The sequence below is a fragment of the Lutra lutra genome, chromosome 1 (genome assembly GCF_902655055.1).
Source record: "Lutra lutra chromosome 1, mLutLut1.2, whole genome shotgun sequence".
NCBI classification, from domain to species: Eukaryota; Metazoa; Chordata; class Mammalia; order Carnivora; family Mustelidae; genus Lutra; species Lutra lutra.
The window spans coordinates 80,762,676-80,789,625 of record NC_062278.1 but is presented as its reverse complement, the minus strand read 5'-3'; the positions used below and the strand labels follow the sequence as shown (position 1 = coordinate 80,789,625).

Genomic DNA, 26,950 nt, shown 5'->3' with positions numbered 1-26,950 from the left:
TACTGTGTGCCTAAATGTGTGGTAAGCATTTTTACATCCCCTTTCCCATTGAATCCTACTAAAAACTCACGAAAGTCAATACTATCCTTACTCCAATTCAGGTGGGGATAATAAGTGAGGCTTAACATCTAAGATCACACAGCTAACAGGTGGTGAGGGCAGGATTTGCATCTCTGCCTATCTAACTCCAGAGCCCATACACACTCTCTCTCTAAGGTTTATTTACTTTAGAGAAAAAGAGAGTGGGGGGGCAGAGACAGAGGGAGAAGGAGACAGAGTCCTAAGCAGACTCCCCACTGAGCGCAGAGCCCCATGCAGGGCCTGATCTCATGACCCTGAGACTATGACCTGAGCTGAAAGCAGGAGTCGGAACTCCAGCCAACTGCACCACTCACGTGCCCCAGGTGGCTGAGGGAGCCCTGTTCTCTGTGAGAGGCACTCCATTTCTAGGGTTGGGCAATCATTACTAAAACTCCTTCTAATGCCAGGCCTGTATCAAGTCTCCATATGTTCTTTTTCATCCACCCATATTGTGGAATGTTCTTAGTCTTACCCACCATCCTGACCCGGGGTGAGCCTGTCAGCAAGAGTTCATGGCTAAAAAGGCCTCTTCATCCATTTTAATAAGGGAGGGGACCAGCCAGAAGAATGAAACTGTTCAGCACTACTCCCATTTGGTTAACCCTGAACAGGAATTTCACAGATTTCCTTTCTGACACACAGTCCTGGCAGATTGATACCCAGGCGCCATGCCCACGATCTCTGCAGGTGAGATCACCAGCAAGAATTTCCTTGCACTGGCCTTGTCATCCAGAATTACCAATGAGTTCAGACCCAGAAATCTTAAGAGAAAGACAAGGGACCATGTGGACTTACAGACCTACACAGGTGACAGCAAGTTTACTGAGGGATTAAGAGTACTTTATCCCATTAAGAAGAAGAAGGAAAAAAAAAAAATCCCCAGACAAAATAATTTCTCTTTTGAGGGGGGAAAAAGGTAGTTCTGAAAAAGACAAAGAGCTAACTCCCAGAATTATCATATTTCATTAATACTAATACAAACAATGATAAAATACTCCTTTCACCAAAAAGTCATCCATAGGAAACCAGCAACCCATACAAAATACAGAGACAGAAAAGAAAAAGAAAGGAGCGTTCTTGGATCATAACTAAGAACACTGACGTGCAGCACAATGGAGGAGACGGCACGTTGGCTGTGGAGAGTTAGGACAGACCAGCCCCTGCTGGCCGGCTGCCAGGCCACGGCTCCAGCGCCCGTCCTTCTCTCCCGGCCCTTCTGTCCCCTGTACAGGGCAGGCTGGACAGCTTCTCCCTCCTGAACCAAGAGGAGTCATTACAACCACCTGAGACTTCTGTCCACATTCAACTCGAAATTAAGTAGTACCTGAAAGCAGGTGCCTGGATGGAGAAGGTCATGAACAGGCCAGATGCTTTTAGAGACTGAGCAGTTTAGAGAAAGGAAACCAGAGAAAGAGAGGTGTAGAAGGATACAATGGAGGGCCCCCAAGGAGGCTGGTGAAAAGGCAGAGAACAGAATATTAGGGTAGAAGGAACACAGTGGAGCAAAATATCAAGCAGAAAAAAACAAGGAAGGAAAGGAGGGATGGGGGGTGGAAAGGGAAGGGAAAAAAAAGGAAACTATGTGCCAAGTTTTTAATAGTAAATACCTCTAAGGGTACCTGGGTGGCTTAATTGGTTAAGCTCTTGATTTCGGTATGATCTCAGGATCCTGAGATCCAGCCCCGTGTTGGGCTGTGTGCTAAACCTGAAGCCTGCTGAAGATTCTCTCTGCCCCTCCCCCCTCCCCCCACCCCCATCCCTGTTCCCAGGCTCACTCACTCTCAAAAAAAAAAAAGTAAATACCTCTAGAAATTTTCTAATTCAAAAACAGCAAACCTTATCAGTAAAGTTAACTCACTGGAAGGCTCAGGCTTTTTTTTCCTCCCCAAGGGGGAAAAAATGCGTGAAAGCGTATGTTTTACACCTATAATTTTATTTTTTTTTAAGATTATTTATTTATTTATTTGACAGAGAGAGAGAGATCACAAGTAGGCAGAGAGGCAGGCAGAGAGAGAGGAGGAAACAGGCTGCCTGCTGAGCAGAGAGCCCGATGCGGGGCTCGATCCCAGGACCCTGAGACCATGACCTGAGCCGAAGGCAGAGGCTTTAACCCACTGAGCCACCCAGGTGCCCCGACACCTATAATTTTAAAGTTGACCTGCTTTTTGCAGTTGGCACATGTTTGCTACGAGAATCTGAAAAATTATCAAGTTTATCATGCTTCATCAAGTGTTCCTCTTGTTTCCACGTGTGGAAAAGAAAAAAGAAATAGTACAGAAGCTTCTAACACCTGATTCCTATTTACTACCTTAAATGAAAAAAACTAAACTTGTTCCGGCTCCTTCTATATTTTAATAACCTCTATTTCATATTGGCAGCTCTGGTCAACTGGGAACACGTGGACGGCCAGAGCAGCAGACCTCTAGAGGTCTCTTTGGACTTCACTCAAGCTTTCTTATTCCTCACGGATTCAAATTTTTTATTTAACAATGTCAGCAGCGAGTAGAACTGCAGAAGTAGTTTAATGAAGCACTAAGAACTGGATTCAATTTGGGGTTCTTGATTCTGTATGATCTAACCAATTCACAAAAGTGCTCAAATCCTACCATGGCAGATTCTAGACTCTAAAGAGAAAGTATGATGCATGTTGCTATCTTCAACATTTTAAGTGGGTAAAAATTAATTCAAGTGCAACAACAGAACTGAGCCCACATCTAAATAGTTTTAACGTAAGTTAAAAATATAAACACATATGTGGCTTATCAAAACAGGGAATGCAGAGAACTCACTAATGCTATAATAGTTTTACATTCGTAATTATAGATTATATATATACACACACACTTATATATGTACTGCTGTAATCAGTACTGAAACTGTTCACTCATGATCTTTGTAATGGATATATTTTGCATAACCAAACAGGAGGGAGATTGACAACTGGCTAAAATTAATAAAGAACAGTATAAGATACTTCATCTATGGAAATGATATTGTCTGGTTAGAGCTAAAATTTTTGAAATTGATAAAAGGGTAAACTCCTTAAACATATAAAGCCAGAAGTTAATTATTAGCTACTACTCCATCCACAATTCACGCCTGTATGGAAATGATATTGTCTGGTTAGAGCTAAAATTTTTGAAATTGATAAAAGGGTAAACTCCTTAAACATATAAAGCCAGAAGTTAATTATTAGCTACTACTCCATCCACAATTCACGCCTGGCTGCTTCTTGATACACTGCAAGTCTGAGCTTCTTAGAGGACTACCCGTGAGGGAACAGGCAGGCTTTTGACAGTGAATTCCATTCCTGCATTCAGCTCAGCTATGGGATTTTTCACCTTGCAGAGAATTGTGTCAGGACATCCATAAACTTTGCACAGTTATTCCTTCGCCTTTGACTTCACTCACTGGAATAGGTTATAAGCCTGTTCTCTAGGCCCAAACAGTACTGACATTTCTACAGAACCTGAGGCTCTATCTGTGGAATAGAGCCAGTCCAGTATCTGTGGAGGGAGCCAACATTAATGACACCAGTCTCTGGGTCGATCAGATGACCATTTTCAGTGGGGTATATTCTCAGGCCCTCTGTGAGCGGATATCATTTCTAGATCAGGTGGGTGGCACACCCCTTCCATGTTTCCCCACCAGCCAGGGAAACCAGAATGGGAGGGTCCCAAAAGACTGACCATCCCAAAAGGCTCCAAAACATAGCTAGTTAAAAATTAGATCAGATATTTATAATCCAAGATCACTCTGGCTCCATAAATCACTAATGTACACAGAATACTCAATGTGAGCTAAGACCTTTAAACTTGCTGAAGTTTACCCACTTGCTGAAATCAGCTGGCTATAATGCTTTCTGGTGATTCCCTATTCCCAGGCTTTTGTTCTCAAGAGTTCAAAAGTGGTAAGGGAATGAATTGCCAAGCAAAATTATACCATGGGACACAATCACTCCAAGGTCCTTTCTAGAGACTTAATACAACCCACATAGCCCCTGAATTACAAATGAGCTAGAGTCCTTTCACTGCAAATAACATGGGAATAGCCACTCTCTGAGAGTATGTCTGAAGTCCCTAAAATGAAAAATCTGCCAGAATCTAGAAACAGTGTCCTTGTAACCAGGCCTGTAGGCTCTCTCTGGGCCCACTCAACCATGGCAGGAGACCCTGAGACATCACTCCACCTAAGCTATGAGCTGCCTTGGGACAGGAGTCTAAAGGATCAGAGATCTATGTAACCAAAGATCAGATAAATGAGATCAAGAGGAGGACAGTATCGTACTTTCAGGAAGGGGTGGGTAAATAGATAAAATACTCTTTAAAAAAAAAATGGAGAGGTAGAAGACAATGGCCCATTTAATAAAATCATTTTAAAAATATCTCAACTGGGTGCCTGGGTGGCTCAGTGGGTTAAAGCCTCTGCCTTCGGCTCAGGTCATGATCTCAGGGTCCTGGGATCAAGTCCCGAGTCGGGCTCTCTGCTCAGCGGGGTGCCTGCTTCCCTCTCTCTCTCTCTCTCTCTGCCTGCCTCTCCGTCTACTTGTGATCTCTCTCTGTCAAATAAATAAATAAAATCTTTAAAAAAAAAATATCTCAACTACCGTGCCAGGGATCCCCTAATTTGTTTATTCTAAAAACTGATCCCCTCTTTGATCTATAGTAATAATAATTCTGCAATTCTCGCCAAAGTTCTTGGATCTTAAGAAGCAGCCAGCCCTCTTAGCCTCCTGGAGGTAACTTCAGGTCTGCTAAAAGAATGGCAAACACAGATAGGGCAGGCTGGGGCTTGAGGCTTTTGCTCCCCTATGCCCTGCATCACCTTCTACAGACAGAGCCAGGATTCCTGAATGAACCCAAATTATTTCAATACAGATAGGAGGCTGAGAGTACAAACCACAAGCAGACAGGTAATTAAAAGTACAAGAATAAACTGTTGTCCTTTGTACAATTTAGGAGATAAGCATGCATTACTTCATTGCAATCAGCCCTCTCTATGGCTAGAGCTAGCTCTCCATATTAGCCAATTCCTGACACAGAGATCCTCCCAGTCTTTATTTATTTCTCAAACTACCCCTGCTTCAAATGCTTATCATGCAGCAGAACCTTTTAGCAACCCCGCAAGGAAGTTGGCACTATCCCTGTTCTACAGATAAAACACATAGTCACCGAAGAGTTAAATCATTAGCCCTACTAAGTAGTAAAACTGGGGCTCCAACCCAGGCCTGCCTGCTCCCCCCGCAGAGGCTGTGAGCTCTTAACCACGCCGTCAGGACTGCCTTTTAACCCTTGTGAATTCCGAGGAGTTGCAGTTGCAATCTGCAGCTCTTCTTCCCCTGAACTGTGGCCCTCCTCCTGAATGCCCCAGACACTTCATCTCCCACTGGGTCCCCAGCTTCTGCTACTGTGAAAGCTAAGCTGTCCGTGGGGTGCCCTGGGATTTACCCGTTCATTAGTCCTGACATTACTCCTGCTGAGCACATTTCTCTCTTTCACTTGTGGCTCTTACCACCGGCCTCATTCCCCTGTGGGGCTACTGAGCCCAGACTCCAACGTACTCATCCTCTCCACCTCCAGATAAGCAAGAGAAGCAGCTTTCCTTTATCTATCAACAATTAAAGAGAAGAAAATGAAGTTAGGAAAGGCATGAAAAGCTAATGACATGGAGTGAAAAGGATGAAAAGGAAACCAGCTTTAGAAGAGATGGACAGTTCTCTACAAGTATTTAATAAAAGATGAGCAGTTTTAAAAAGTGGAACACTTAATAAAATACTGAGGCGCAGTGTTGATAGTGGTTCACAGGGGAAGAGATTGGGAATGGTGGTAAAATCAAAGCAGATTTCAGTCTTAACTGGTGTGTTTAATGTTGTAGTAAGGACAACCTATCTGTTTTACTTCTGTAATTCAAAAAGATTGTTTTAAAGAATTTAATCACCTTTAAATTTTGGATTTTAAATTGAAAACTGAATAGGGAGTTGAGTAAAAGAACCAAACACCCACTTATTTGATGAAATACAATACGGGTTTTAAAAAGTTCTTATGAAGAAAGTTTAATGACATGAACAGTCACTTCACAACATGGGTAAGAAAAAAAAAAGATGTGTTATAAAACAGCAGGTTTAATGGCATGAAAGGATATTTACAACACTGCTAAGGGGAAAATATGTGTAATAAGACAATATTATATTATTGAATTTTTGCTTTAAAAAACCTCCATATGTACACACATTTTTAAAAAAAAATCTCTATACACACACACACACACACACACCCTTGTCTGAAAAGCTCTATTCCAAAATGTCAACAGTGATGGGGAGAGGAAGAAATTTCAACTAATTTTTATTTTCTTCTTTATGTTTATTGGTAACTATTTTTGCTTAAGTAAACATGTCTTGGCTTTGTAATCAAAGCCTCATTTTTAATAAAAACTAAAATAGGTTTCAAAGTCCTTTCTCAAGAAAGAAATAAAGCAAGCAGGGCAAACACATGGAATTGTTTAAACATGGCAATAATACCTACATTTCTTTCTTGTTGTCCACAAGGAAAGCTAGAGACATGGCAGGTGACCACCAGCAGAAAAAGGAAGTAAAGCAGGGAAAGAGAGGCAATAAGAAAGCAAGATTTCAGTCAAGCCCAAACCACACAGTGGCTTCTGAGGCAGTGATGAAAATGAGGTGAGGCCAGGCAGGTGTGCAAGTGTGATGGCAACGGGGACTGGGCTAGAGCTGGGGTAACTGAGCACAGCACCCCTGACTTAGTGAAGGCCTAAGTCAACAACGTCTGATGAGGGCAGAACAGGGCTGAGGTGCCCCCCTTCCAGGAGAGGAGCTCCTGTTTGTGAACGTGATGCAGGCATCTCGATGCTATTCCATTTTTATTTGTGGTTTTTGTCAAGTGGCAGATGGAGAGGAATGATCAACTCCAAACCAGTCAGTTACTTAAAACACTGACAACAAAGTTAATTTCCTAGATTCGCAATAAAGACCTAACCTGAGGAAAACCTGTCCTGGAAAATTGGGTAAGAAAGCAAACTGATATATATATATTTTTTTAATATTTACTTATTTGGCAGAGAGAGACAGTGAGAGAGGGAACACAAGCAGAGATGTCAGATAGGGAGACGCAGGCTCCCAATAGAGCAGGGAGCCCAATGGATCCCAGGATCCTAGGACCCTGGGATCATGACCTGAGGCAAAGACAGACACTTAAAGGACTGAGCCCCCAAAGCGAATAGATATTTAACATTAGATGTACAAAGCATGCAATGTTTTCATCAGACAGGGATTATCTTATCGTATGGAGGAGATCTGAGACACCGGCAAGACTTAACTACTGTTGTTCTTCCATTGACCTAGACATCAAACTTCACTCAAGCCATATTTCATACTTTCATTGCTTTTATTTCCTACTCTTCTGCCCACCTAGTTTTAGTCACCCTCCCTAGAGAAAGCTTCCCTGATCTTTACGGCTCTTTGTGATTTCTATCTATGTCATTCATTTTGGCACTGTACCCTACATTCTTTCAGAAACACCATTTAGCTGTTTCATTTCTATTGTCTTCTGAACCAGCTTCTAAGTTCCTACAGGGCAGGTACTGGGATTTAGGCTTGCTTTGTTTGCCACACCCACCGCGACACAGTGTAATACCAATGAATTTTCTAATCAGACATCAGCGTTTTCTAAACTACAAGTGAATGACACAATACAGTCCATGAATTTCTGGTCAACACCTATTGAAATAAAACAAAACAGAAAAGACAGAAATATCATAGTGTAATGCAAGTATTAAGGGTAACTTCTAACATTTGTTTGAAATACACATACACACACACACACACACACAAAAGACTGCAAGGTAAAATGTGTTTCTCATTTGCTAAGCCTCTGATATACACAGTGTTTGCAACATCAACTCCACCATGTATAAATTTTTCTTAATGATTTTACTTATTTATTTGAAATATAGAGAGAGCATTAGCAAGGGGAGCAGCAGAGGGAGAGGGAAAACCAGGCTCCCCACTGAGCAGAGAGCCCAATGCCAGGCAATCCCAGGACCCTGACATCATGACCTAAGCTGAAGGCAGATGCTTACCCGACTGAGCCTCCCAGGCGCCCCAGCCACCAGGTGCAAATTCACACTAGATAGGTCAGTCGTGCTAAACAGTCTCACAGATCCCTACAAGGAACACTGTTCTACTCAGGCCTCCACAAAACAAACTAACCAAGGGGGCCACATCTCTCACTATATTGAATAATGGAGGCCAAAGCTGACTGGAATAGAGCTAGTTAGGCACCTGGCCAAACAACAAAGATTGGTTAAGTGGCCTATTAAATGGGGGGAAAGTGCTGAGCTGCTCTGATCTGACAGGATTCTCTCAAGAAATTGAACTGGGTACTTACATATGGAAGCTGACAGGAAAACATGAGGTGAGTAGGACCACACAAGGTAACCGTTAAGTCTAAGTTACAAGAACTCAGAAACAGAGTATGCAGAAGCTCTCGGGAGAAAAGACAGACATAGCAAAAAGGAAAATGAATTCATGGCAAGAAGAGAGCCACCAGGCAGACACTTGCTAAAACACATTATCGGCCAGGTACCAGAGAGAAATATCATTCCTGCTTTTCCAGAGCCCACGGCTCCATTCTAGGTAATCTCAAAACCCTAACAAAAATAGTTGGAGAGAAACCATATTTAACACGGTGTAGTCTCAGCTGCCTTGATACAAGGTAGACAAGGTATCCTGCTATTGTCCTAAGGGCCATATAAATTGTACTGAAATCACCTAGTACAACCCCTGGTGCACAGTAGGTCCTCTGCAAATATGTGGCCAACAATTTAACTGCATGTCAAAAAATTAAAAGCATAATGATCCAAAGGCAGGTCCCTGAGCTACAGCTATCCCGCAAGTCAGCCCCTGCACTGCCTGCTCCTAGCGAGACCTTGAACCCATGAGGATATAGGGGATCCCTCTTGCTCAGCTGAGCGAACAACAATCCTACTCCTTTGCATCTCACTACCTGAAGCAGAATTTCCTGCTGCTTCAAAATGGGAACCACTCCATTTTTGTGTTATTTCAGTTGAATGGGTGGCTGTGTTTATCTCTTACCCCAAAAGGGAAAATAATCTGACATTTACTTTCACTGGCAATACTACTTCTTCTGTAGAAGCTATCCATTGGCTCTGTAGTCTTTACCTCTTCAAATAATAGATATTCAGATAATGAATGCAGTAATAATCATAAGACATTAGAGCACAGACTAAAGGAGAAAATCAACAGGCTATCAGCATTCTGGATAAATAAAAAAAAATTTGAGAAACGAAATTTTAAATGTTAAGTCCAGCATTTAAAGATTTAATAATAGTTTTTATAGTGACGACTTCTCAAATCATCATGGAGACAAATCACTCTGTGGATGTGGCCTTAAGGAACAGTCCCATCACTGGACTAAAGGACTGGAGATGCCACACGGGCACATCTTAAGATGGAGAGGGTAAAAACAAGAATCTGATAGATGATTTCCACAATCCTAAGCTCAGTACTCTAGACTTTTTTTGCACAGTCATTCAGAACTGCTCAAAGTAATCAGCCTTCCTTCCTTTGACCTAATTGCACTGTATTCCTATAGAAGGCTATCATTCTTGAATGCCTCACATTGACCTCCCCAGAAGAAATACCAAGTGAAAAATTAGGTTACTACTGAATTTGATTTCACAACAGCCAATACCTACCATGGGCTAACACAGTTTTAAACTATGAAGATGCCAAATTCCCCAATGTATCAAAGACATGTATTAAATCCAGGATGTAGCCAACCAATGATCAAGAATTTTTTTTTTAATAAAAATAAAAAACAGCCTCCAAATGGTCCCTGAGTAGGAAACTTCCTCACTGCTTTCACTGCTGAGTAACTTTCTACTACTTTCACTTCTGGGATTAAATGTCTACATGTATTCATTTATTTATACATTCATTCATAAACTCACCCAATAGTTACTGCAAGCTTACTATAAGTCAAGCACTGTTTCATGTCCTAGGGAAATAGGAGGAAACACAATGGACAAAAACCTCTGCCTTTATGCAGTTTTTATTTCAGCAGAGTAGTTGAACAATTAACCAAAAAAGTAAATCACACAGTATGTGACAGAGTTAATGTCATGAAGAGGATAAAAATTATTAAAGGGTTGCTAGGGAGAAGGTGAGGGAGAAAACCATGTGGCTCTCTGGAGGAAGAGCTACTATACACTGGGCAGACCACAAATGCAAAGGCCCTGGGGCAGAGTACACCTTATATTCTAGGAACATCGGTGTGACTGAGCATTGGGCAATATGGAGGAGGAATCAGGAGATCAGTCCAGGAAGGGAATCGGGCCAGATCACACAGCCTCCCAGGCCACTGTAAGACTTGGCCTTTACTCTAAGTGGACTCGAGAACACCTGAGGGAGCCAAACAAAGAGACAGTATCTCAGCATATTTTAACAGCATTACAAATAAACAATATAATTCCATGTTGCTACATAGAGAGGAGATGTAAAGGGATCCCAGGAGATATAGGAGTTGAGCTGGAAAGCAGTGGGGATAATCCACTTTTGAAGGTGAAGGCAGCAAACCAGCTTTGTACCAAATTGGAAGAGGTTATGGGAGAAAAAGAAGACTGAGGAATGATTCCAAGGTTTTTTCACCTTGGCAACTAGGAAGATGGAGCTGTTATTTGCTTAGGAAAAATATATATATATTGTGGGAAAAGCAGGTCTGGGCAGGAGAGAAGAGAATCAGCAGAAGTAAACTTTTGGACAGATTAACTTTGAGAGGCCCATTATATCAGAAAACAATCTGGATACCCTTGTCTGAAAACTCAGGGAAATGTCTGGTCTAGACATAGAAACTTAGAAGTCATCAGAGTATATGATGTATTTAAATTCACAAGATTGGAGGAGAACACCAGGGCACCTAGGTAGCTCAGTGGGTTAAGGCCTCTGCCTTTGGCTCAGGTCGTGATCTCGGGAGCCTGTGATCGAGCCCTGCGTCGGGCTCTCTGCTCGGCGGGGAGCCTGTTTCCTCCTCTCTCTCTGCCTGCCTCTCTGCCTGCTTGTGATCTCACTCTCTTTGTGTCAAGTAAATAAATATAATCTTAAAAAAAAAAAAAATGATTGGAGGAGATCACCAACCGAGCACAGGTAAGAGCCCCAGAGATGGAGCCTAGGGAGCCTGGAACATTTAGAGATGGGAGGAGTGAGGAAGTAAATGCCGCCAACCAGAGCAAGAAGCTCCAGCTGCAGTAATTTTGTTTTCACTCCTCTCACCCACCATTATCCCTGAGGGTCTACATACAGGACAGTTTCCCTGCCTGGGACTCCTCAGTTAGGTCCCTGGGCCCCACACCAACTTCACCCAGATGCCTGTCTTGACACGCCACTGATGGCGGCTCATGTCTCTTCCTTTGCCACCATCTATTGGTTGACAGCACCTTGCCCAGACAGGTGCCCTCCCCCGTAGGATCTCAGAGCAGGACAAACACGTCCTTCGTGGCATTCATACAGTTTTAATTCTGTATGTTCATTGATTTGTGGATTATTTGATATCTGTGTCACCATGAAGGGTGTCTGTAAGGAAGTGAACTAAGGTGGAGTCTGTCTTGCTCTATCTCTGAGCATCTAGCACAGAGCTGGCTCTCCATTAACTCTAGATGAATGAAGGAATCCTTCGTCAACCTCTCTTGTTGGTTTTGTGCTCAATGAAATAATAAGACCCTTTTTGTATTGGGTCCCAAGTCTAGGTTTCTGACTGAAATGCCTTTTTGTAGTTATGCCAATCAAAATTTAATATCCCTGTGCTCATCTCCTCCCACTTGGTTGGAGCACCTGTCTCTTGCATTCTGCCTCCCTAGGGGCATGGCGCACACATACCCACATTTCACACCCTATTGTTCTCTTGGGAGAATTAAGAACATAAACATTGCCATATCTACTATTCAATTGCCCTTTCATTACTCAGCTCCAGCTGGAAAAGTTTTTTCATATTCTGAAGAATAAATATATTCTTCAGAAAGGGTTACACAGCTCAAGTTCCAAATCTGCTACAATTCAGAAAAAGGAAAACTTCTAAATGTGATATGAACAACATGGGAACTATACTTAATACATAGAGAGCTCCAAGGGCACCCGGGTGGCTCAGTCAGTTGAGCGTCCAGCTCTTAATTTCAGCTCAGGTCAGGATCTCAGGGTCATGGGAGATCATGACATGGAGATCATGGGCATCAGGCTCTGCACTCAGCAAGGACTCTGCTTGTCCCTCTCCCTCTGCTCCTCCCCTCTTTTTCTCCCTCTCTCTCTGTCCAATAAGTGAATAAAATCTTTAAAAACCTCAAACTGAAATAAAGAAACAGAAAAAAATTATAAACAAATATTTATATACTTGTGTGTGCATTTTCTGAAGAACCATGCCTCAAAGTTTTTTATTCTCAAAGCGTGTATAACCTTTCAAAGGGAAAGAAGCAAAACTGATATCCATCCTACAAAATAATGGCGAAGCTAGAAAGAGTACTGAAGATCATCATGTATAGACATGAAAGGATTTATATAAGACACATGGTTCAGAAAAAAAGCAAACTGTAAAAGCCGCAGAGTATATATTTAAGTAAACACATGTAATCTTTATATTTCCCTTCAATGCATATACGTGGATTTTGAGAATGTTACCAAATTGAGCATAGCATTCCTATAGAAAAGGGGAAAGAGATTGGGAGTGCAGACATGATGAAAGAGATTTTAGTCTTACCTGAAATGTTCATTTATTTTTTACATGGAGAACGTATTACATGTTGCTTATATAAATCAAAATTAATTTTCAAAAACATTAAAAGAACAGCATCATCTAATTGCACTGACAGCTAAGTGGGCCCCCAGCTCCAGCCCTCTTGACTAGAACAGAATCTCTGAGTACCTCTCAGGCATAGGCACATGGATCTCTATTTCTGTTTATAAAGATACAAACATTCCACGAGAACTACTGTCCAATTTAAAAGTGTGGACAAGTACATATCTAAAGCTCTGACAATTTCCACTGAGTGCTAAAACCAAGCCAGGCATGAAAAATTAGCATTTTTTTTTAATTTTTTAAACAGAAAAGATAGATATGGTAAAAGGCATTAATCATCTACGGTAAAAAATAATTTTATGAGACTGCAATGTTGCAAAATATGAATGGAAAATTATATGACTGAAGAGATTATTTTAAGGAGCAAGTCACTGAACAACTGAAAATTAATTCAGACAAGTATGAAAATTTAAGGAAAAATAATGCATTTCTCTATGACCTCTAAATGCATAAAACATTTTCTGCAAACAGGATGGTATTCAGGTTTTTGGTTTTTTTTTTAAGATTTTATTTATTTATCTGACAGACAGAGATCACAAGTAGGCAGAGAGGCAGGCAGAGAGAGGAGGAAGCAGGCTCCATGCTGAGCAGAGAGCCAGATGCAGGACTCGATCCCAGGACCTTGGGATCATGACCTGAGCCGAAGGCAGAGGCTTTAACCCACTGAGCCACCCAGGCGCCCCGATATTCAGGTTTATTACATCCGTTGAGCTCTAGTTTTTAGTAGAAAACAGACCTTTCACAATAAACATGGTGTAAATTCTGGAAGGGTAAGTCCCATCAGATCAAATTGCTAAATCACCAAGGTGTCTGTTATATAGTCAACTGGATGGAATTATACAAAATCACCATTTTTCAAATCATCCTTCCTCACCTGGCAGTTCAGAAAGTCATCCAGAGGCAAACGATGTGAGCTTGAAGAGCAGAGCCAGGACTCAGAGACTGAGGTCCTGACATCAGACCTCCCGTTAAACCATTAGCTCCACTCTGCACAGCTGAAGGAATACTCTGAGGAAAATGGAAAAACTGGTTCCTAACTAGAGAGTTTAACATTTCTGAACAAACTGAAGAGATCAAAATTACTGAAGATGACTGATAAACCCCACCATCAGCAAGTGCAAAGGAAGAGGAGAGCAGAAGATGACTATATTAGGTGCTGAATTCCAGCGGGAAGTTTGCCTCCGTGCTTGTTTTTGCCTCTAGAGCCTAAACACCCTTTTCAAAGGTACCTGGCATGTCAAGGTGATGGAAATTACACAAACACACCCCATGGCAAATAAATGGGGTCAGGGCACGGCTGGTGAGTGTGGCTTCAGTGCTGTCACTGATCTTGAAAAAACAAACACTGGTTTCACAACCATCATTTCTCAGGACATGCACAGTATGTGAGCTCAGGGCAGGGAGGCGTGGTTAGGAGGAAAAACAGAAAGACTCCAGTCAAGATTTATCCTTTATTTTCTGTAATACTGCAAATGCTTCCAGAATCCCATTAAAGGATGAACTGTAGGGAAATCCTAAAGCTCTCTTTGTATCCAGGACTCAAAGGGTTACCTGGCAGTCACTGTACCAAGGATTTGGTGTTCTATCCCCAACTAATAATATCGATGTTTTTCTTCAAACCCACAAGCTCTTCCCAGAGGTCCGAGAACTACTGGGTTCATCCTCATGCTGCCATTTTAGGTGAGTCACTGGGCACCTGACCTGTGTTTGACAGGTTCTGGGTCTCTGGGCACAGATCTCTAGAAATCAGAAATGACTTTCCAATTTCAAAGCCTCAAATCCACGAACCATAATGATTTTAAATTATTTCTCATATATCAGTGTTCTCCCAGGCCTGAAAAGTAGCACAAAGTTATAATTCCTGGAATGAAGACATCCTACACCTACCTACCTACTTTGTATATACTCGAAGAGTTCTACCTCCTTCTATGATCAAGGGAATGAAAAGTAAACCTGTCACCCTCTTATGAGACTAAGGAGCCCAGGTTGTATTTCTGACTACAGCAGAATAGCCACCGCTGCACGGAGAACCCATTGGCAGAGGCGCCATTGCTAAGTACATCCGCATTTGCTTACTTTAATCTGACTCAAGAAGTCTGGGCAGCTAGATTTTCCCTTCTATTGAGGAACAATTAAATGTTTCTTACACAGTTCTAATTCTCCCTTATTGTTAGATAATCACAACACTACAGTTAAACCTGTCCTGCTAGGGCACCTGGATGGCTCAGTTGGTTAAGCGACTGCCTTCTGCTCAGGTCATGATCCCAGAGGACTGAGTCCCGCATTGGGCTCCCAGCTCCATGGGGAGCCTGCTTCTCCCTCCGATCTTCTCCCCTCTCATGCTCTCTCTTACTCTCTCTCAAATAAATTTAAAAGAAAAAAATTTTTTAATAAAAAATAAAATAAAAAAACAAACCTGTCCTACTAAGGTTTAATGTTAAGGGGGAGTGGGGGGGGCACCTGTCACCTGTGTGATTGTCCAACGGAACCAAAGGAGACATAGAGACAAGCACACTAAAACATTATACTACAGACTGAAGGCATGAAGACCTATGCAACAACTGCTGCACCCCTCAAGAGCCTTTTGCATACTGAATTCTTCTTATCAACTGATAAGCAAAGTTTCATCATCCCAAGAGGCAGGCAGGTGTTTGCAACAAAGAGATTTTAAGACAATAAAACAACCAACAACAGCTAATGCACATATGTGCTCATGCAAACCCTCACACACAGAAAACCACCCACCCTACTCTCTTTCTGGGATCAAGGCCATACTCAAAAAAGAATTTTGTATTAAAGTGATTAATGCATGATGAGATGGGGGCTACTGTGTCAATCTGGCACATTAAAGGTAAGCATGGGAAGAGCAGATGTTTCTGAGACCCACACTAACCCCTGTGGCCCATCTACAAGGAAGGATTGGGGCATGAGGTCAGACAGAGAAATGGAGGTGCTAATCCCTACGGAGACATCCTGACAATGCTCATAATTCACAAAAGCTTCCTTTCTTTAGGATCCTAATGGCAACTTGGACCCAACAACTGCAAGGCTTCTGAAAAAGAAATGACCACTTTTTCATTGAAATATCCACTTTCCTAAAAGCCAGAGCTGTCTGTAGTTTTTTTTTTAAAGATTTTATTTATTTATTTATTTATTTGACAGATAGAGATCACAAGTAGGCAGAGCAGCAGGCAGAGAGAGAAGAGGAAGCAGGCTCCCCGCCGAGTGGAAAGCCCGATGTGGGGCTTGATCCCAGGACTCTGGAATCAGGACCTGAGCCGAAGGCAGAGGCTTTAACCCACTGAGCCACCCAGGCGCCCCCATGTCTGTAATTTTTTAGTGGAGAGAAAACCCATGTGGGAAGTACAGAAGAGAACTTCAGGACAGTGATTATTTGGGGATGGCAGAAAGGAGAAAAGTACTGGAGAGGAGGGTGGTGAACTGGATCTGCCCAAAAAAAGAGAGATCCTCAGTAAATATGTTAAAATGTTAGCATTTCTTCAATGTGGGTGGCAGGTACCCAGAAATCTCTTACACATACTCATTTTTAAGTTTTTCTGCATGTTTGAAATACTTTATAATTGAAAAAAAAGGTAAAATATTTTAAATGTGAAAAGGAGACACAAAATGCACAAAGAAAACATGGGCTGGAGTCTAAGAATGGGAGGTGGCAAAGTCCAACGTTGCTTTGATTAAATGTAATTGCCAAGCAACACAGTAAATACACACAAGCCTCCTAGGAGCACTAAAACCCAAGATAACACACACTGAAGTTAGAACCCACTTTATAGTTTTACATTTTGTCACCAGTCTTTTGATAGAAACCTTGTTAACAAAAGGCACATGGGTAGACGTATCCTTGGCCAAATGAAATGCATGTCCATATTGGCAGTTGTGCGGAAGGATGTGTTGTATTATTTTAATGTGCATTTGTTAATCTAGCTGAAAGCCAAACTTTAGGAGGCCTAAGTATGGCAGCTTGCTTTTCAACACTCAGAATAGGTAGGATCAGAGTGTGACATATCAGTACACATCACTGTTCAGCATTCAGAGAACAGTGGCAAGATTCAGGCCTGGGCTAACAAATGCAGCTATTACCATGGAGGAAGAACTCAAGAAATCCACAGCTTTCTTTTCAAGGGTCCTCTACCAAATGGTCCACACCAGAATGGAATGACAGACATTTAGAGCCAACATGGCCTCCATGGGCCTTGTCACCAGTTTCTCCACATGTGCACTTTGGGATAGAATATCATGAAATCATTGAATTAGGGTATAAGGTTACCAAATGTCAGTTCTGTGAGTAGGTATTATCACCTGAGCACAGGCAAAAATCACGGAAATATCCTAGAAGTTCCAAACTGTCAGCAAGGGAGACAAGACTGGCCCATAGATACTTTGTTGGCCTTACATATCATTTCTCTAACACTTGAATTGGGATAATACTCATAAAACTCTGGATTGCTGCATTCTCTTTCCTAAATGTCAGAAGGAAGATTTCCTAAATGTCAGAAGGAACACCAGCAACACTGGGCTGGTGTGAGCTAAGTGGCGGCGACTGAGGTTATATCAGGGCTGTTCACCATAATCCCCACAGGCCTCAACCTCCACACTCACCAGCCTCCCCTTAATGCTGCTTGCCCTGCCCTTGTAGGCATTTTAGCCCATGGCACATATTAAGGGTGCCGCACCTTGGAGGCACTGGAAATAATTTCTCCTTAGAGCAGAATTAGAGGTTGGGAGGGAGACAGAGAGAAAGGGCTCGGTTTCTAGAATTCTGAATTCCAAAACAGACTAGAAGAAAGAAGGAAGAACGTGACTGAAGTCATTCCCATCATCACCATACATCCATTCCCATGGCCTGTTTATGAGCTCCAACGTACACAACTCCTTTTCTTAGGTCAGCGTGTCCCCCTGAACACATGAGATTCCAGACTCTGAACAATGCCCATTTCAGCTTAAGAGGGAATAGCTTCTGCTCCCGTGTTGCCTAAGGGACTCACAGTGGTGTACTGGCTTGTTTTCAATGCAATGCTCCCATCACCCAAGCCAGCCATGGGAATTCCTTTCTACTTGGTAATGCATCGGAGGCCCACAGATACTGAGCTCAAACTCATATCAAGTAAACTAAGCAGCACACTGTGACATTTGTTAAGCCAGGAGGAAGAGAAATTATAGCTATAAACAAAAGATGTTTGATGCAGAGAGGAGAAATTACTCATCAATACAACATAAGTGTCAGACACACTCACACAAAAGATGCACAGAGGGAAAGGAAACAGACTGCCACTCATTAATCAGCTGCAGGAACATATAAAAGTGTCTAAATCAAATGAAGTTTCCAAGGAAGAACTGTCATAAACTCCCTACTGTGCATAGATACATACACATATATTTATATATATAGTCATAATTATGATAAAGTTCAGGATAGATTAAGTCACCTCTGCATACACACACTATGTTTAAAAAAAAAAAAAAAGAGAGAGAGAAAGAAGAGACACCAAGCAGGAAAAGCTTCCAGAGTAGAGGGTATCATTGTCAAGATACCTTATTTTCTCAAAACCTAATTTTCTTGATCAGAAGTATCAAAATCAACATTCTCGCTAGTGTCTGGAGGGTTTCAAGAAACATCTCACAATCTAGAAAGAAGAGCCTTTCTCTTTCAGGTTACAGGATCATTGGCAGAAAAAATCAAAACCAAACCCAAACCTAATTTCCACAACTTGTTTTTTCAGGGCCACAGAGCGGGAAGAAAAAGGTAAACACTTACCGCAGACAGCTGGCTCCACGTGGACCTCAGCGGCTTGTGGTGAATCACAATCTTTTCATCTGACTTCTGTTCTTTGGGCTCCGACTCTTCATCGGAGTCAATGTCAAGAGCCTTTTCTTTGTAGTTCTGATACAGGACAGCATTTTCTGCAAGAAACACAAACCCTACACGTCACTAATGGCCCCCATCATTATGCTACTTGTTCTAAACAAACATCCAGATTTATAAAGTGTTTGGTCTCTAGTTTAATAAACAACAAAGAAGCAAATGGATTTTGCCACGGAAGAAAAATTACCAAAAAAGTGATTTTCTCACTCGCACAGCTCTGTCCCAAATTCATGAACAGGAAGGGGAAGGATCCATGCATAAAATACCCACGGAAGCAAAGTTTCCACATCTCTGTCCACCCCTCTTGGAGGATAGCCAGGCCTATTAAATCACTGGGGTTTTTGGGGGGGGGGGGTAAACTGAATTCATTTCCTTCTTTTCCTTCAAAGTCCATCACCATTCATTTACGTATTTAACAAACATGTATTATATATCTACAATGTGCCAAGAGCTGGGAGTAAATGAAAAATAAAAGACACTTCCTATGCCTTCACGAGCTAAAAATAGGAAGAGAAAATAGTCCAAATCACTCAGTCATTTGTTCATTCAACTGATATCTGGAAAAGGCCTACTAGATGCCAACAACTGCTGAGCAATAGGGATACAACGATGAACAAAAAAGATGAAAATCTCGATCTTCATAGAGTGGACATCAAAGTGAGCAGAGAATGACAATAAATAAGTAACTCTTCGGGTATGTCAGATGCAGGTAAGTGTCATGGAGAAAAATAAAACACGGAAAGGAAGGGAGTGTTACAAAGGGGGTATGTATTTTTTAAATAGGGTGGTTTAGGGAGGCCTCACCAAGATGACATTTAAGCAATGACCTAAAAAAGGTGAGAAAGCAAGCCACCTTACAGCCAGCGAAAGAACAGAACATCAGAGGGAAGAGCAAGTATAAAGGTCCCGGAACAGGAGTCTGTTTTGTACATCTACATGTACAAAGACCAGCACGGAAGGCTGTACGGCTGAAATGGGGGAAGGAAAGGGAGAAAGCTTAAGAAGGGGGGCTGAGGATGAATAGGAGGCAGATCATGCAGGCCCTTGCTTCCATGCCACTAAAGGACTCTGGTTTTCACTCCAAGTAAGAAGGCAAGTCACTGTTGGGTTGAGGACACAATAATCTTGTACATAAACATACCTACAAGCTGAATAATTTATATACAGGTGCTCTGAGAACAAGAGTCTCTCAGCAGGGCATGACCCAGTCTGGGGGTCAGACAGTGTTACTAAGGAAAAAATCTAAGATGACAGATGAGAAGTCACAGAGGTAAGGAGAAAGCATATAAAAAAAGCCCTGAGGCAAGAAGAAACGTAATACCTTAAAAGAAAAAAGGAAAAGTCCACGTGTAGAGCATGGGTGTCTAGTGGGCAAAGGTACAAGGTGAGTTTAGGGAGATGAGCCAGACAGTCTAAATCATGCAGAGGTTTGCAGGCAATGTTAAAGAACTAGATTTTTATCCCACATCCAAAACGACTGAATTCTTTCACACTGCAAAGACTGCGTTTTATCCTGATGGCAGTGTGAATCCACTGAAAGGAAAAACTGGATTCTATTGTTGGAGAAAATACTGACTGTGTAGGAGACTAATTAGGATGCTATGGGAGAATGATCACCTGGGTTCCTGGGGATGGGCTGGAGATGCGGGGCAGAGAAAGGGAGGTGATCAGGATGTTTCCTAGGTCCTTGGGGCCCAACAACAGCACAGGAGGAGATGACAACACCCGAAAAGATTCAGCGGGCAGAGGGAAAGACTGAATTTGGTTTGGGACACACTGAGCTTGCCCTGCCCTTCCCATCTACCAGAGCTGGCAAACGTCTGCCCCCGCTCCAGCAACTGCTACATGTTCTGTAGGCACCGTGACTAAAATAATACTGGACTCAATGCAAGATTTTCCTGTTCTCGGATTGTCTTACACATGTGAAACTGATGGTGAGGGTAAAGACTGGGTTACCACATGTCTCTAGTGCTCTTTAAAGAACTTAGAGGCTGACACAAAACATATGCATACAGTTGATAAGATTCCTCATTTTTTCTCAGCATAACATCATAACAAAGGCAGTAAGAGTTCTCATACATGATGGAGCTAAGGCTTGGTGAGGTTACGATGCTTGCTCAGAGTCACTCAACTGATGAACAGAAGCAGTAGGAGAGGAACCAAGGTCCCTGACTACACCATGACAGGTTCTTACCACTCTCCTGCACCTCATCCTGACTTACAGTCTTGTTAGCCATTATCTGTAAGAATTCTGTATTCCTCATGTACATGTATGTAAGAGCAATTTCCAGGTCATCATATTTGAGAAGACACAAGTGAACGCATAGAAAAGCTCCATATAAAAGGAAAACAACACAGAACTATAAAAAAGTTGTGTCCTCTGACTTAAAAAAAAAAAAAAAAAAAGTGCGGGGCGCCTGGGTGGCTCAGTGGGTTAAAACCTCTGCCTTCGGCTCAGGTCGTGATCTCAGGGTCCTGGGATCGAGCCCCGCATCGGACTCTCTGCTCAGCCCTCCTCTCTGCCTGCCTCTCTGCCTACTTGTGATCTCTGTCTGTCAAATACGTAAATAAAATCTTAAAAAAAAAAAAAAAGCGCAACAAAATCTAACCCTTTGAGACAGAGGTCCCAAAATTAATGTCATATTCAAGAAGATGCAAAACATCTCTAAATACATATTAGGTAGACGCTCTGTTCACTTGATGATCACAAAGTGGTACAAGAGGAATCCAACTGGACTAAAAACCAGTTATCTGTCCTACTACCGCAGTGTGACAGTGGGCAAGGCACTAAACCTCTCTGAGCTCCCAGTTTCCTCAACTATAAAACCAGGGAGATGAATTTGTCTAAACCAGCTAAAATACTGTATCTGGGTTTCTTCTCCATACAGAGCAGTTTCCTAAGATTCGTGCAATGAAAACTTTTTTTTTTAAACTGGTCATGTTGCAATCCTCTAAGGGAGCTGATTTTTAGAAGAAATGTATAGGGAAATAGTTTATAATCACCTAAGATTATGTATTTTATAACTCTGGGTGATTTTACATTAGATTTACTGGCAGAGAGGTATACTCTTCTTTATGACTCTTCAAAGGTTAGAAAAAAATCTTAACATTTCAAAATATGACAGCAAGGAACTACCTTCACCTTCACCATGCTCCCCAGACCTGCAAGGCTGCAGGTGGGGCTCCTCACTCACTTTGTGCCCTTCCAGTTGGTGGACACTTGACCCATCTGTTTACCAAAGTCTGCTAATCTGATTAGGATTTGAACACCTGGCCAAAGCAGCTTTTCTACACGGATTACAGATTGTTAGGAATATATTTCTAGCAGCCAGGAGAGTTAGATTTCCCCAAAATTGAAACTTGATAAGCAAACAGGAAGTCAGAAGTAACACTAAAATGTGGAAATATGGGGAAAAGAATATTAAGTCAAAGGAAGTAAGACTTAAGATCTAAATGTCAAACTCAGGATTTTTTTTTTCAAGATATTGTTTATTTATTTGAAAGAGTGAGAGAGAACATGAGAAGGGAGAAGGTCAGAGAGAGAAGCAGACTCCCCATAGAGCCGGGACCCCAATGCAGGACTCAATCCTAGGACTCTAGGATCATGCCTTGAGCTGAAAGCAGTCACTTAACCAACTAAGCCACCCAGGTGCCCCAAACTCAGGATCTTTAACTAAAAAGCTGGACTAGCTCTTACTCTGTCTCCATTTTTTCGAGGGAGGTGAAGCTAGAGCCAGAGTAGATAAGAATTAAAAATCCAGGACATTGGCTGACAAAGTCATCAACTTACAAAAAATGTTATTAATTCCATTCACTGCTGGTATTACTGAATGAAAATTAAGCTCAGTGCAGAGCTTTGCACTGTATAATTTGGGAAGAAGTTGGACATTTTTCTCATCTTAAATGTTTTTGTTACTGCAGCTGGATTTCAACTTATAATTGATATTCCACATTGAATCAGCAATAAAAGTCTGGAAAATCAAATGCTTACCTTCCCCATCAAATGTTCCTTGTCCTTTCAGCATTTTTTTCTAAGAAACAAGAAAAGCAAAAAAGGAAAAAGCAAAGCAAACTATGTATGAATGAGCCAAATAGAAAATACAGCTATTTTAAGAAAAAGTATTACTTCTTGTTGTTACATTCATTAGATTTCCAAAAGCAGACAGCAGATGATCCCTCGAGTAGTTCACTTATCTGACTACCATAATCCAATAAAATGGTGAAATAAAATGTACAATGTCCCCCACCCCCAGCAAAAGAGCTTGAGAACCCTGAGATGACGAGTAGTTCAGCTCATTTCACTACTCAAGATTCACCATCACTGTTAAATTGAACTTTGCTATACTTGTAGAGATGGGGTGGGGGGGACACACCTAAAATGTTATGTAATTTCTTTAAGGCCATGACATCAAAAATAAAATAGCCTTCCTTGTATATTACATATTGACATTCATATAACTGGTTCCAGTTCTCTGATTAATCAAGAAAAGTTGTGGCTGCCAAAATGAATTTCTGCTGAGAACTGCCTTCTTCGCAGAGAAAGCAGCACATGCACACTCCAAAATATCATTCTTTAGTTTTCCTCTATCTCTTTAGGTCAAGTTTGGCAATATTTTAACACATGCAACTCCCAGGCCTTTATCAGGGAGCAATACACACAGTTCACTCGAACCTTAAGTTCTGAGCTACTAACTAGTTAGATGCACTCAAGTTCAAGAATAAATGGGCACAACATGGGAATAAAATACAACCACAGACCGTGGTGACAGAAAGAAGCAACAACAAAGATGACAAACTATTTGTATCTTCTGTAATTCTGACAATCATTTTTTAAGTTCACATTTTACCTGAATGGTATTTAGTATGTTATCACCACTCAAAAAGTCATTCTAATTAATTAACGTAAATCAATTACTTCCAGTAACTAAAATAATCAACATGCTCAAAAGAAATGAGTTTCCTGTATCACCCGTGATGAATCAGCAACCCCTGACACCTCTAGACCAGCTCCAGACAGTTGAACTACAGTCAAAAGTACCATGCCTGCTCTCCATCCACCCTCTCTGTTCAGTTTCCTGTATTAAAAGTGTTCAGGATTCAGCCCATACCTAATTCGCTGCATTTCTTTTTCACATTAGGTAGGCCTCCACATTTTGCCTGAGATTAAAAAGTTAAAACCGTGATAAGGCTTTTACTTCCTCCCACAAAGTTGCATTAACCTGGCTGTGACTGCCAGAAACAGCATGGCCAAGAAACAGATGTGTACAGGTCTGATCAACAAGAGAATTAAAAGAGAACAATAACTTCTAGTTTCCTCCGTGCCCCTCCTCCCCACCCCCAACACCTTCGCTTTCGGCTTGGTGAACGCCTGGCTTCGCGAGCGACACTCCTGCCCACTCTTACCTTTATCCTTCCCAGACTGGAGAACTTCTCCTTGTCTTCCATCACCGCTTTCAGAACAGGCTGGGACATTCTGTTCTTCTTCTTTGAAGTGGTAGGACTATCAAAATCAAAGCCACTGACCACCGCCCTGCGATAGGATGTGGATCGCAAGCCTCGCCGCAGAGACCCTGGGCTGTCCACGTCGTTCTCCACGTCTCCCTCATCCTCTGAGGGGCCCAGAGACGCTCCGAGGCCCTCCACCATGCTGCGCACCTTGAGGAGTCTCCTGTGGGGCTCCACATTCTGACTGTTGGACTTACTTACTTTAATTTCCGAGGCCAGGCTCTTCGGAATGATTTGCTGCTTCCCCACTTTGAGGGCGGCGGGGCTGTTTGTGCTCAAAACCACTGAAGGATTCTCTGGAAGCTCGTTCTCCTGTGAGGGCAGCCTTTGGAGGGGGAGTTTGTGTTCCAAAGAACTTTTCTGGGGCGCAGGAGTTAGTTTCGTGGGTTCTGGCTCAGGGTCCTTAGTTGCCTGGCCAGATCGCGAACCAGAGCCTGGGGAGTCGATTTTAGGGAAAAGCCCATTTGCAGCGGGCGAAGGCAGGGGGCTCGTAGTCGATGCGGTCAGGTCTACCTCCCAGCTGCAGCAGGGGGGCGACTTGGTAGTCCGCTGGGGGCGCACAGGCTGCGGTAGGGGCGAGGTCACAGTGCCATTCGCTGGGGATTTCGAGGGGACCCCTGACACTGTTTTGGGAGCCTGGGGAGACTTGGGCCGTCGCAGCCGAGGAGAGACAGATCTATATTCCGGGGAGATCACCACCCTCGTATGGGCACACAGAAGCAGCGGGTTCCCCTGGACCGTCCTGCCCTCCGAAGCGGTGGGTACCTGGGTGGGAGCCTGCATGGCGGGGAGCGTCCCTCGGTCCTCCACGGGGAAATCCGTGATCAGCAACCCGCTGGGGCTCTGGTAGGATTGGGGCCTCGGCTTGCTCCGGCCCAGCAACTGAGGCTGAGGAGTTGACCGCCTCCGCCACAAAGGGGTTAAGCTGTTGCTAGAAAAATCCACTTCACTCTCGCTGTCCATAGCGGAGACTCCGAGGTCAGCCCGGGAAGGAACAGCACCCAGTTGCCTAAAGAGGAAAGAAATCATGGAACTTTGCCTCGGGACAAGCAGGCACGCCTTGCAGACGCGCTCCAAGCCTGGCGGTCACCCGACTGCTGTGCGCGACACAACTGCGTGTCGACTACCCACCCCTGCTAGGGCAAAATCTGCGCTCACCGCAATGCGCGGTCCGTGAGAGAAATCTGGGCTGTGACCAGGCGGAATAATCCAATTACCTCCGCGTCTCTCCAGCGCCCAAAGACCACCCGCACGGAAAAAGCCCGCCACCAGTACGCAGGGTGCAAGCTGATGCACAGGAAACTTTGCAACGAGTTCAGCTTTTTGGAGAAACTTTCCGCCGCACGACGCTCCCCTCCGCCGCCATCCAGCTGCCCAGCCAGGTCGTTGGCCCCCTCTTGGTCGAGCCGCCCGGCTCCTAGGCGGATTCACCTTCGGGGCTTTACAGAGCCCAGAACCGGCGAGCGCCCACCGGGCCCTTGGGTGGCCCGGGTCTCCGACGGAATCTCAGCAGCCGGGGAGCTCCGGAGAGCACAGCAGCCTACCCGAGCCGTCGGCTCCGCCCTCAAGCTTGGTCCAGCCCCCAGCCTTAGCCCCGCCCCAGCCTTAGCCACCCTCCCACCGGCCTCGGTCGCTGGGAGCTCAGAGCCTGTTTTCCCGCCTTGGCGTACCTTCCATCTTCTGCCTTCTCGCTTTGAAACACTGGCGCACACGTGGGCTGGGTGCGGAACTTCAGGGTTCAGTGCCGGGAGCTGTGGGCGCACTAAGTGCTTGCCAGGAGCACAGCGTGAGAAAGAGCGTGGGAGCCACGCCGACTGCAATTTAGAAAGCCCTGGGGGCAGGGTTGGGGGGGGTGCTGAGGAGGTTGTGGGGGTAGTCCGGGGCGAGGAGGTTTTGTGAAATGCGTGAGATAGGACGCGTAGCTCTAAACGCTGGGAGTCAGTGCCCTCTCAGCGCTGGGGTGGTCTTAAAACACAAATCTGATCCCCTTGCTCCCCAGCTTAAAATACTTTAAAATAGAGACTGTTAAATACCCTTGCTTGTGCTTCGAGTATTTCCGGAGGGTTGTGTGCAGGCAGCTGGGGGGGGGGGGGGTGGGCACGGTGGGACTGGGTACCTAGGAAACTGGTGGGAGCGGGAATTTTCTTTCAAAAGGTCTTGGATCTTTTATGCTTTGTATGTTTTTGTTTTTGTCATCATTGTTGTTTTTAGAAAGGGGGAGAGGCAGAGGGAGAGAAAGAAAATCTTTTTTTTTTTTTTAATTTACTTATTTGACAGAGATCACAAGTAGGCAGAGAGGCAGGCAGAGAGAGAGAGGAGGAGGCAGGTTCCCTGATGAGCAGAGAGCCCGATGTGGGGCTCGATCCCAGGACACTGGGACCATGACCTCAGCCAAAGACAGAGGCTTTAACCCACTGAGCCACCCAGGCGCCCCGAGAGAAAGAAAATCTTAAGGGAACTCCACCCCCAGCGCCAGCCGCTCTGGGACTGAATCTCACAGACCTTGAGATCGTGACCTCTGAGGAAATCAAGGCCCAACCAACTGAATCACGCAGGTGTCCAGAACATTTTGTTTCGAATCCTGGATTTTACCATGTAAAAGATA

General features: G+C 43.4%; 1 protein-coding gene across 4 annotated transcripts in view; it reads right to left on the bottom strand.

The window, feature by feature from the left end:
• Window positions 1–25,894, bottom strand: part of ARHGEF26 (Rho guanine nucleotide exchange factor 26) — a 124,543-nt gene extending 98,649 nt beyond the window's left edge. The window contains exons 1-4 of one of the 4 annotated variants that reach the window (XM_047728463.1): window positions 25,777–25,894; window positions 24,244–25,354; window positions 22,832–22,871; window positions 18,733–18,878 (exon numbers count right to left, since the gene is read on the bottom strand). In XM_047728463.1, coding sequence (XP_047584419.1) covers window positions 18,733–18,878; window positions 22,832–22,871; window positions 24,244–25,308 — 1,251 coding nt within the window. In that variant the 5' untranslated portion in view covers window positions 25,309–25,354; window positions 25,777–25,894. Of the gene's footprint in view, window positions 1–18,732; window positions 18,879–22,831; window positions 22,872–24,243 lie in introns of all 4 variants that reach the window. The other 3 variants (XM_047728478.1, XM_047728473.1, XM_047728453.1) reach the window with 3 other exon arrangements.
• Between the last annotated feature and the right edge of the window lie 1,056 nt (window positions 25,895–26,950).